We start from the raw sequence: 12049 nt of genomic DNA on the forward strand, positions 1-12049 counted from the left end.
ATATAGGTTTTCCTTTTTTGATTTGTATTCCTGTTTTATTTGCACAGATCACATCCTTTAGGGTATTGTAATAAAATAAACTGTTTGGGTCAGGCAGCCAAAATTTTTCTAAAATAAACAGACACAAGCTGTTGTTGGTAACAGCAGAAAATACACAACAGGGATCTCTCCAATGGTTTTTCTTAGAATTGTGATGGAGGGAGGGTCATGGCTTCTATTATTAGTGATCCATTACTGTACACCAGAAGAAATAAAAGTTGATAGCTCTGTGTTGTGAAGATATATGTATTTCATTGCCTTTCATAAAAGTAAAAACCATGCTATGTGTAAAAAGAGCAATATTGCTTCATTATTATAAATCATTCTGACTGATGGGCCTTAAATGTGGTGCAATTGGAAATATCTTTGGAGAGCTGTTGTATAATAACTGGTCACTTGAGAGTATGATGATGTGTGTTAACATTCATCTACATAGCGAAGTGACCCTTAAAAAGTGGAAAAGTGGCCTCTTGATTACTTCTTAGTTTATAGATCCAAACCCCTGCTTTGGTCTATAGCTAAGAGAACCCCAACAAACGTGGATTGGAAAGTAAGAGTGACATGATATGTGTGCTTTGTCACGTGCCGTTCTTTATGGTGTTTGCTAGACAAACTGTAATTTCAATAGCTCATAATAAATTTCATTTATTTCCCAATGGGAAGAGAATGTATTCCAGTATTTCTGAGAATGAGTGTTCAATCGCACTAGTATTAATTTTCCTTTTTGCTGTTTTTATTTCTAGGTTTTTACACAGCAAAGATGCATAGTTCATAAAGGCAAACTTGAAAAACATGTATGGTCCACAGTCACTGCTATTGCCACAGATTTGTTTTTTTTTTTAAAAAGTACTTCCTTGAATTTTTTTAAATAACCAAATTTAACCGTTATAAAAATTAGAGACCCAGCATTCACAGGAAGGGCGGGTAAAATGGAAGCATAGATAGATGATTAGGTCCACCCTGACACGGACAGAAAGTATTGTTCTATAGTGATCTCTATATATTCACTAGGATTTTGATTGTACTATTTAACGCAGAATGCAGTCTGCCTCTTACAGACGTTTCCATACTGCCCCATCTCATCTTTCCTTAATGTGCATGCTAAGTCCTTTGCTTCTTAACATTTACTTCTGGATTCTGCATTTTCAGCAACGGCTGACATATGTGAGCTATGATATGGATAAAATATGATTAGTTGACCTAGGTTTTTTTTAAAAACAGTAATTGGATCAAAAGTGCTTCCCTAATACGTACTTTGAATCCAAATTCATTTTCTTCAATTTAATGGGTACCGCGTTATAAGGCACCTTACAGGAGGTCTACCAGAAAAAAAACTCAAAACATGACAGCCCTTGCATTTGCTTTTGTGTAGAACACTGCAGTTCGACATCTTTTCTTTTGTGCAAAATAGATGCACAACTATGGATCCCTTAAAACACCAAAAGAAAAAAAAAATCCAAAGAACAAACTGAATATGTTACTCTAATATAACTTGTTGATGTGTTGATAAGTAGGGACAATATTTTACTAGATTCACTAGTGATGGTGAAATATGGTAACTATGCACTATCCTAAACCCCAGTACACATTTTCATGTAACAGAGGTTTATTTAGGTCCTATTACATCCATAAAATGTAAGCTCACTTGCCAACAGAAAGGCGAATCCTACACCAATAGTTAACTATGTGAATTTTTACAATAACAGAGGTCTGTGTTGGTATGTGAGCCATCCCTTAACAACCAAAAGTGGTACTAAAAAAAATGAAAAAAATATTTAACATATTTAAAGGTGCACACTGGAGTTTGAGATAGTAAGGGGGTAACTGTATTGTTTGTTTTCATACGTGGGAGCTATACACTGTAGCCAGAGCAGCTACTCAAAGTGATTTGAGTCTGAGTTTATGGATAATATGTTTTTTTTTCCCACCAATTATGATATAGATCATATTTAGTTTGATGTGTATTTTTTGGGGGGGAAAAAGACTATGTATTAAAGTTGTTTAATTTAATCTGTTTAGTTATATGGGTAGTAAAATTTCATTTACTTCCTCATAAAAAAATAACTTTTATATTGGTTTATAGATACTACTGAAATTCCCACTATCATCCCCAAGAAATTAATTAATATTAGTCTACCAGTATATGTACTTTTCCATATGATACACAATTTCTACGGAAACAATAGAGGAAAAGCATTGATGCTATTGACTGTATATGTTTGTGATACATTTAAGAACACTTGTCTCCATCATAAGCTTTATGGAAACACATCATTTTCAACCTTTTAGATTCTAGCCAAGGTATGTTTCTGTGGCTTTATATCACATTTTCATAGGTACATTTAACGTCTCCTAGTGGATATCAAATCACAAATGTTGGTTTTCTATTTTCAATTAAAATTTTGGTAACAATTACAAAAACAAAAATCATGCATACACTTGTGTATCATTACAAACCTTCTTCATGTGTCCCCCAAGAGCTGAAAATGGGGGCTTGTTAACACGATCCCAGCTCACTGGCTGTCGGATTCGCTCATACAACTGGAATATCACTAATGCATCAGTCAAGTCACTGCAAATGAGAAGGAAATTAACACGTGTAACTGTGAAAAACATTTATAACCTGTTTTAAGCCATATGGAATATAATACAGAGCAGTGCTGGGGAACCCTGGCAATTCCGATGTTTGTGGAATACATTTTATAGAGCAAACTCCATCACATTTAAACTATAATCATTGTCTGCCTAGGATTGCTAAAAGTATATTAAAAGTATATTCAGGTTTACTCAATTAATACCAAATTGTTGTGAACTGAAACCTAACTGGGAAATTTAGGCAATATGAGCAAATTTGCCAAACCTTTACAGTAGTAGCTTGATTATTTTAGCCAGAGGTTTGCAATTTCATTTCACTACATTGTAAACCACAAAGGGTATGGAGCTTTCATGTAGAAAAGGATAGTGGATAACCAGCTTTCAACTTCACTGATTGATGTTTAGCAAAGTCCTGATGTACCTGTATAAGTGATTGACATATGGGTTTACTCCTAGAGAATTCATCCAATTTCGGAATGTTCTCTCCTCATTGGTTTCCCCTAGAGGAGTAGATGAGAAGTTTAGTTAACACACATATAATACTGAACACATCCAGTGCCACCTTCACACACTGTGTTTCTAGGCACACAATAGATCCTACCATTATGAGAATACCGTTCCTGTGATCAGTTGTACAGATTTATACAATGCTCAATTAAGACAGATTACAACTATAGTATTTGAAGTATTCTTGAAAGACAAGTTGCAGACAAAATTGCGGTAAACTAATTAGAATACATTTCTGTATGTATCTAATGTATTTTTTTTTTTTTATTTTATTTTTTATAAATATTCACCAGATTGGTGAAACAGTATTCTAAACGCAGAAAAATATGTACAAACTATTTAGATAATAAAATATGGTCTGCTATCGGGTTGCACGCGATGGAATAGGCTTAAACTTAGTTGCAAATTGTGGAGAATCATAAGCAGCAGGAGGATATTGTCTATGAGGGCTGACATTGAAGAGCATATAACGATTACCCATTCATAACATTCCCATAATAGAGCTGTATTTTTCATGTTAGAATGTATTGCATAATTAGGATTGCTCTGTACTGGTATAATAATAATTATAAGTAAAACATGACCAAGCGCAGACTGCCAAACTGTTGCAAAACCAGATGAACCAGAAACAATATTAAAAAGCAACTCAAAATAACATGTGTAACACACACACACATGTAACAGTTCTGGTGTCCATATGAAGAAATACAAGAAATTAAACTGCTAGTAACCCAAAGTATTCACATTTCATTCACTGGCCGGAGAATAAAAATACTGAAATAACAGAAGAACAATTCAATATTTGCAATGCAATATTAGTTGAAAGCATTAATTACATAATATCTCATGCATTTTCATGCTGTGTCAAGGAGTTGACATGCATGCAATGTCATGTGAAGATCAGGTACATGCAAATATGAAATGCAAGGCTTTAAAAAAAAAACATGATCTTGGACATTGTAAGTCTAAAACCAATGTCATTAAGTGTTAAGGCATATATTGAATACTGTATATTTTAAATAATGAGATTTCATGTAGTTATTGAGAAAAACACCCTTATTCGTGGTGATCACTAGGGAACTGTGGTTGCACTGTTGTGCAGTTTCCAAATCTACTAAGCTGTCCACTTGCTAGCAACAAACAATAGTGCTTCCCAATTCCGGCATCAAGGCACCAAAATAGTCCATTTGGTTAATATCTCAACTGTAACATAATTTGGAAATGCTTAAATTCTGGATTGTTGAGGTGCCATCAGGACTGAGATCTCAATTTAATATTGTTGTATAAGCTTTTGAGATGATTGAATATTTTTTTTATAAACTTTAAATTATTATTTTCACAATATTAAAATATAAAAAAGAATGCCATATATAAAAAAAATTATCAAAATATGGGGGTGGGGCCTGAGCAGCATGGCTACTGGAAGTGTTTTCTTTGCGCTCCAGCTTCAAGTATTATATTGAGCCCATTACTCGAGTTCTAGCACACCCTGCAGCCCTTATTTTGTGATCTAAATGTGCCTGAAGCATACCGGAGCACTTAAGGGCATTCATACAGCTTGCTCCCTCCCCTCTGCAATCCCCAGTGGTGCGAGTGAGGCCTAGTGTGAACGTCGGACAGGCAAGACGGCCGCTTGCCTGTACCTTGTGGCACTGAGCTTCCACAGTAAAAGCTACAGCTCCCCCCATCCCCTCCTTTGGACTGACACACTGGCTGGCCTTCTACACAAGCGAGACCCTGTGTCACTGACAGTGAATTTGTGTACTCCGCAACCCACCTACTCAAGATGGCGGCAGACTCAGGTGCTAGCAATACACTGCACACGCAGCAAGGGAGGCCGCAACTCAACTTTGTAGAAAAGTCCCTACAGCGACTGGACACAATATTTGACCACTTTTGGGCCACCGTGGAGGCTAGACAGGTCACTGCTCTGTCACATCAGCCTGAACAGGAGACCGGGAAAGGAGTGAGGAGTGGGGGTGGTGGGACACCACAGGGCACTTCTCTGTCCCAAGAACAAGAAACCCCTGTTCAAGCCCACCTAGGCCAAAGGATACTAAGGGCAAGACCCTGGCGCACTGACCACCTGCTTCCAGCGGAGACACAACACCAGGGTCTTCTGTCTCTCCAATATGGGGCATGGCTTGGACTCTTTGAGCCTCTGAGTCCGTGGATCATTGATGCTGGCCTGGGGCAGGAGGGCTGTCCCCCAGTGCCTCCTCTGCCAACTTCTCGGACTCTACCAGCACCAATGTCCTGTGCATGCCAACAGCCGGCATAGGTTGGGCAAGTTTCTCCAACGTGGCAACACCCCAGTCTACACTATGGGACTATCATGTAACCTACTGATGGCATAGCGCTCTCTATAGCTCACCCTGTGTCTCTAAACCTGCTCTAATACACTCCTCCTGCTATTGCTATATGTCCTTTGTTATGCATTGATGTGATGGGCTTTACATGTTAAAGTAGCATTTAACGATAGTGAATAGGAACTTGAGGGCCTCTAACAGTTTTTATTATGGTAACTTTTCATCTGTTTGTTCGTTCTTTCTTTCACTATACTTTAAGCACCCTGAAATGGGGGACTAGAAGAGAATTGCATAGCTTGTCACCTGTCAAGGACAGCACACGTGTTAAACAAGCGCACTATGCGATGGCGTTTCCCAACGCGCTACATATGTTTAAATAGCCATATACATTTTACTCAGCACCAGCCAGTGGCACAAATATCTATGTTTTAGCATTTTGCTTAGTTTGGGCAGTTAGCCTTTCCCTGAGATTTAGCATGTGTTTATTATACTACTCCTACCTACTACAAGTCAGTCAGATTAGCCAAACTTGCTTGTGGTTTATGTATTAACTTCCTACTGACAGACCTGTTAATATGCCTTTTGTGATTAGCCTGTCATTATTTAAAAAAAATGCGCAGATCCGTTATACGCCATGTACATACCTCACAATGTTGTCTTTTAATTCCTTGCAAATGCTGTCGTGCTATTGCTAGCCTGTTTGTAAGTATATGCACAACAAAAATACAAAATGTAAAAAAAAAATAAAAAAATATCAAAATATTTGAAAATGAAAATGTATCACAATATTTAAAGCCATTTTCATAGTTTATCCAAAAATTGTAAATTATTCGAAAAGCTTATCCACAGATATTAAACTGAGGTCTTAGTTAGAAACCACTGCTATGATGTAAACCATTTCCAGATGGTTTCAAAATTAATTTCACCCTATTGTCCTAAAAAAGCAGGAAAAAAAAAATAGGGATTGTGATTTTATGCTTTACACATTCTTAGTTATGATTATCAAGGACTTTGAAGTTGCTCTGGAGAACAGGCCAGATTTAAACACAATAAATATTTTTTTTATTAAAACAGAGCATGGCAAAGCAGAAGTATGACAGACCACCTGAGCTAACAAAAGCAAAGATAGCCTGTGGATCATAACATGTCTGTTATTTTGTTTGGATTGATACTAAAATGTAAACACTAGGAAGCTTACTGTCAGTGATGTTTGATGTGTACCTTTACAAGAACGTTTTATTAGTTTTGAATTTTGTACAAGCTCCTTGTTAAATATAGCTCTTATGAAGCATGCCGAGTTTCATGTTTTTGTTCAGATTGCGGTCATTAGCTGATCCAACCGATTACGTATATATATTATTTTCCCATGAGTTCCCACAAATATTTGCATTATTCTGTGCACATGCTAGGTCATTTATAGGTGTAAGATTAGTTGGAGCAAATGCCCTAACATGCCCTCTGTTTAAAGTCTTGTAGAGCTGAGAAGCATTTGCTAAGATTTGTCACTCAGGTATCTAGCAACCCAACTACTGTATTGATAGGAAGATAATTCAAAGTAGATGATTGTGAGTCATTGGGCATACATCAAATTGTTAACTGAAAGACTTGTGAAATATATTTGGTGCATTGCAATTCATTTTTTTTTTATTTTACATTATTTTCACTCATATGGGTTTATTCACTAAAGTGTATTGTAGTGAATCGAAAACCAAATTCCAAAAACTAGGATAAGAAAATTGGTTACATTGACTAATTTGGCATTAAACTTGCAACATGCTTTAGTGAATAAAACGATAAATGATAAACCAAAGTTAATATTAAAAAAAAAAAAATCACCTTAGTCCTAAGTATACATGACATTATGGTAAAAACACTTTTTTGTTGTTACAACACAGACACGTGTCTGTCTATGCACCCATGCATAGAGCGCACTGAAATACATAAAATGATCACTCAGGAGGTAGGAAATCAAAGAAATCACTCAGAAAAATAACAGCAAATATAGTACAGTACCTACATGAGGAGGGGTGAAATCTGTCATTCATAAAGGGAATAGGAAAATCTGCATTATCAATGAAAAATACAGGTTCACCACAAAAAAATAACTAGCAGAGTGTCGTAAGTAGCGTAAGTGCAGGCTGGCACAGGTGTGTGGCACTACGTGTGTCATTAGGTGTGCGGCATCGAGATGACATCCACTTGATTTTATACGCTGATAAAAACAAAATGACCTTCATACATAATATGTAACAAGACTGTATATAATGCTATGGGATATGCATGTAAAACATTGCTGTACACTAGAAACAACACAACTGAAATTCTGACCTTTAACACTAAAATGTGAGTGTATTCACAATAGCACACCATCATGTTGCAGTGAATTGCACTTTTGATGAGGTTAGGGATGGGATTAATCTTTCTTACAATCTTTCAGCAAGAAAAAGTAACACGGAGAGATGCTCTTTCAATTTCACTTATTAACGCAAATGACGTACATGCGTAATCAAAATGATTCAACCTTCCCCATTGAAAATCAGGTTTATGTTCAGCTGTTTGAAATGAACAAATCAAACAAAAGCAATTGAAATATATCAACACAACAAATGCTTCAAGTAGTTTCCCTAAATTCAACTGAAAAGGCAACCTATAATGACTTCTCCAGTCTCAAAATTACTCAACCCCATCATGGCAAGCATCTCGCTACAGGGGTTCTAGAGAGGGCCATGACCCCACTACATCATGCCGTACCCTCCCTTGTGCCTCCCCCCCCCCCCCCCTAGTTTTTTCCACCCAGAATTATAAATAAAAAAAAAAACATTGCGGTGGGGGCGGGGCTTGTTGTGTGATTGGGGCATGGCTAAAATATAGCAGAGGCGGGGCTAAATGATGGCAGGGCAGGGCTAAACCGCCCAGAAGACATGCCGGGTGATTGCTGCACAGGAGTCCCTGCTTCCCCAACATCCAGACTCCAGGAGCTGCACTGCCTCCACTCGTCCCTTCCAAGTTCCAACCCATAATGGACAGAGGTAACTGCGTGTGTGACTGTAACTGTATATGGGACTGTAACTGTGTGTGTGTGTGTGTGTGACTGTAACTGTGTGTGTGTGTGTGTGTGACTGTCTGCCTGTGTGTGTGACTGTAATTGTGTGTGACTGTGTCTGACTCTGTGTGTGTGACTGTCTGCCTGCGCGTGTGTGTGTGACTGTCTGCCTGCCTCTGTGGTTCAAGTCAGGTTACTGTAGAATTTTTCAGGACATCTTTTGTAAGTAAGATTTGGTGGAACTTGAGGTATGCTTGGTATCATTGTCTTCTTGGTAGGTCCAATGACGCCCAAACTTCGGCTTCCTCACAGACGGCATGATGTTTTCTCCTAGAATTTCCTGATACCATCTTGCCTTCCAAACCCTGGTTTCCAGTGCCAGAAGATGCAAAGCAGCCCTGGAGCATCACCAAGCCACCCCCATGCTTAACTGTAGGCAGAGTGTTCTTTTCAGCCTATGCTTCATTCTTCTTCCTCTAGACATACCGCTGATCCATTGAACTGAAATCTTCCAGTTTTGTTTCACCGCTCCACAGAACAGAATCCCAAAACTTCTGTGGCTTAATTATAAGCTTAATTATGAGTTGACTTTTCTTGTGCTTTTGGGTCAGTAGTGGTGTATGCCTTGGAGATCTGGCATGGAAGCCTTCTGTGTTTAATATGCACCTTACTGTACTCACTGAAGCCTCAGTGTATGTTGCAACCAAGTCTTGCTGCGGGTCTTTTGCAGTCACTCAAGGGCTTTTCCAGCCTGCTTTCTCAGAAATCTGGATGAAGCCATTGATAGCTTCTTTTTTCTGACTTGTCGAGGTAGTGTAACCACTGTTCCTTCAACTTGAACTTGCCAACTATGCTTCCAACGGTGTATCTAGAACATTCAGTGCCTTTGCTATCTTTTTGTATCCTGTTCCTTGTTTGTGAAGGGTGATGATCTCTTCTCTTAAAGGGACACTAGAGGCACCCAGGCCACTTCATCTAATTGAAGTGGTCTGGGTGCACTGTCCCAGGTGCCTTAACCCTGCAAAGCTAATTATTGCAGTTTTTAAGATATAATAAGCTTGGTGGTTTACCTCCACCTATAGTAGCTGACTACTAAACAGGCACTAGAAGGACTACCAAGCCATTAGGGGTCATCCAGCATCACCCAAAACCCCATAGGAAAGCATTGTATAAAGCTTTCCTATGGGGAAATCCTAATGCGAGTGCGGCCATTGCCGCACATGTGCATTAGGTCTCCCCGCTGACTGATGTTAGCCGGGGAGGAGTGAAAGGCAGACCCAAGCCAGCGCCAAGGGACATTGGTGCTGGACTGAGGTAAGTGACAGAAAAGGGTTTTTAACACCTTCTGCACAACGGAAGGGTGGGGGGTACGAGGGAGGGGGAAGCTATAGCGCAATGAAAACAACTTTGCATAGTTTCGCTTTAACTTTGTGGACCATTCTTTTGACTTATTTCTAACATGCAGTCAACCGTGACACTCAACAAACGCCCTAGTCAATTCAGGTATTTCAAGAGTTCCAGCTTAAGCACACCTGGTGCAACTAATCAAGCCCTTGATTAGTTGCATCAGGTGTACTTGAGACTGGGACAACACCTGTTTTGCATATTTATGCTGTTGTAAAAGATTCTATTCAGAGGGTTGAATAATGTTGAGACTGGAGAAGTCATTATAAGTTGCATTTTCATTTGAATTTGAAGCATTTGTTGTGTTGAGCTATTTCAATTTCTTTTGTTTGATTTGTTCATTACAAACAGCTGAAAGTCTGTACATTTTGACAATAAACCTGATATTCAATGGAGATTGAATAATTTTGATTGCAACTGTAGCTCCTGAGATTAAGGAAAACGATTGTGTGTGTTCAAAAGAGCTTACCTTCTATGTGGTTCAGATCAAACCCATCGACTTTATGCAGAGCTGGGTACATGTTAAACAAATTTGCAACAAAAGCCAAATTGAGCTTAGGGTTTCCAGAGACAACATCTGATGGAGAAACAAATTGTCTGCAGCCAAGTTTTTCAGCTTGTTGGAGCATGCAATGTGCCCTCTTCAAATCATTTGTTTCCTGCCAAATAGATGGGAAAGATCAGATAGAGGCAGGGTCTGTACAAGACTATTTTGTGACCTAGGTAAGACTTGTGCCCCCCCTCCAACCCCCTACCATGTGTCTCATTAACCCCCCAGCCACTCAATGGGTGTCAGAAACCCCCCTCAGCCACTTTATGTGTGTCATTAATCACCCCCCCAGCCCCTCAATGTGTCTCATTACCCCCACAGCCACTCGATGTGTCTAATTAACCTCCCAGTCACTCCATGTGTCTCATTCCAACCCAGCCATGTGTCCCATTAACCCCCACAGCCCCTCCATGTGTCTAATTACACCCCAGCCACTCCATGTGTCTCATTGACCTCCTCCATGTGTCTCCTTAACTCCCCTCAGAACCTCCATGTGTCACATTGACCCCCTAGCCCCTCCGGAGTAGAGGAGCTTGTTTCCCTCTCACAGGAAGCAGTTTGGCACTCTCAGTCAGCACCATCTGTCAAACCTGGTAGAGGTATGCAAGCTCCTCTAACGCGGACCGCCACATATAGAAACAGGCAGCAGGGGAGTTCATTGGGCCCCCAGGCCAGTGCGCCCAAGATGGACGCCTAATCTGCCTAGCAGTTGCGCTGCCCCTAGATAGAGAACATTAAAAGCAACAGTCTTTAATACAGATCACAATCCAGGATAGAAAAATATTTTCACTTTTTTACAGACAATCAAATTAATAATCTTACATGAAATCCAGAGAAGTCGATGAAAACATCACCTTTGGGTGCAATTTCTCTCAGCAAGTGGTAGTAAGCTTTAGAGTCCTGGAATGAAATAAAACGATAAAGACTTTACACAGATACATCTGGATATCCTGATATACTTTGTACTGTATAAAACTATAGCTTGATCACTTTCAAACAGGGTTATTTAATAACAGAAAAATAGTCAGGAATTCAAAGTAAATTTCAAATTAAAGGCCATAAAAGCTGAAATGGAAGCATAGTGGAATGAAGAATGTTTCCAGTTTGGGTAGTTGTGCCTTCAATTTGAAATTCACTTTGGATTTTCAGCAAGTCTTTCTTTAGTAAATAACACTGAATGTAATTTGTTGTTTGAATTATACACTTACATATATACATTTAGATAGGATTAGTCATTTGATTTTCAAAATATAACAGCAATTTGTGGCTGTCGTTGGAAGAGTTAATGATCCCATGTGTACCCATGAGAAGTGCTGAGAATTTGAGCCAACATTTTACATTACTTAACAACGCTGAACTGGTCCACATCAAGCATCTGTGATAAAATTAAGCCAGATATTAGGCATTTTTCTATCACTTCTGTATGTGCTTCTATTTTGTTCTAGCCAGATACCTGGCATTTTTTAGTTTGATCATCAAAGTTATACTCCACACCCCTTAAAGGAACTCTATAATGTTAGGAATACAAACATGTATTCCTAACACTTTAGTTTTAGACTACATAGGATCTCTGTGGAGATATAAGGTAGATTTACTTACCTT

The 12049-nt window shown here is 38.8% G+C and overlaps 1 protein-coding gene across 2 annotated transcripts in view; it reads right to left on the reverse strand.

Moving 5' to 3' along the window:
• Nucleotides 1-12049, reverse strand: part of PLS1 (plastin 1) — a 95421-nt gene that overhangs the window by 19918 nt on the left and 63454 nt on the right. For both annotated transcript variants that reach the window (XM_063442503.1, XM_063442504.1), the window contains 4 exons: nt 11270-11347; nt 10367-10556; nt 3056-3134; nt 2497-2611 (listed from right to left, as the gene is read on the reverse strand). In XM_063442503.1, coding sequence (XP_063298573.1) covers nt 2497-2611; nt 3056-3134; nt 10367-10556; nt 11270-11347 — 462 coding nt within the window. The remainder of the gene's footprint in view (nt 1-2496; nt 2612-3055; nt 3135-10366; nt 10557-11269; nt 11348-12049) is intronic.

The sequence above is a fragment of the Pelobates fuscus genome, chromosome 2 (genome assembly GCF_036172605.1).
Source record: "Pelobates fuscus isolate aPelFus1 chromosome 2, aPelFus1.pri, whole genome shotgun sequence".
Lineage (NCBI taxonomy): Eukaryota > Metazoa > Chordata > Amphibia > Anura > Pelobatidae > Pelobates > Pelobates fuscus.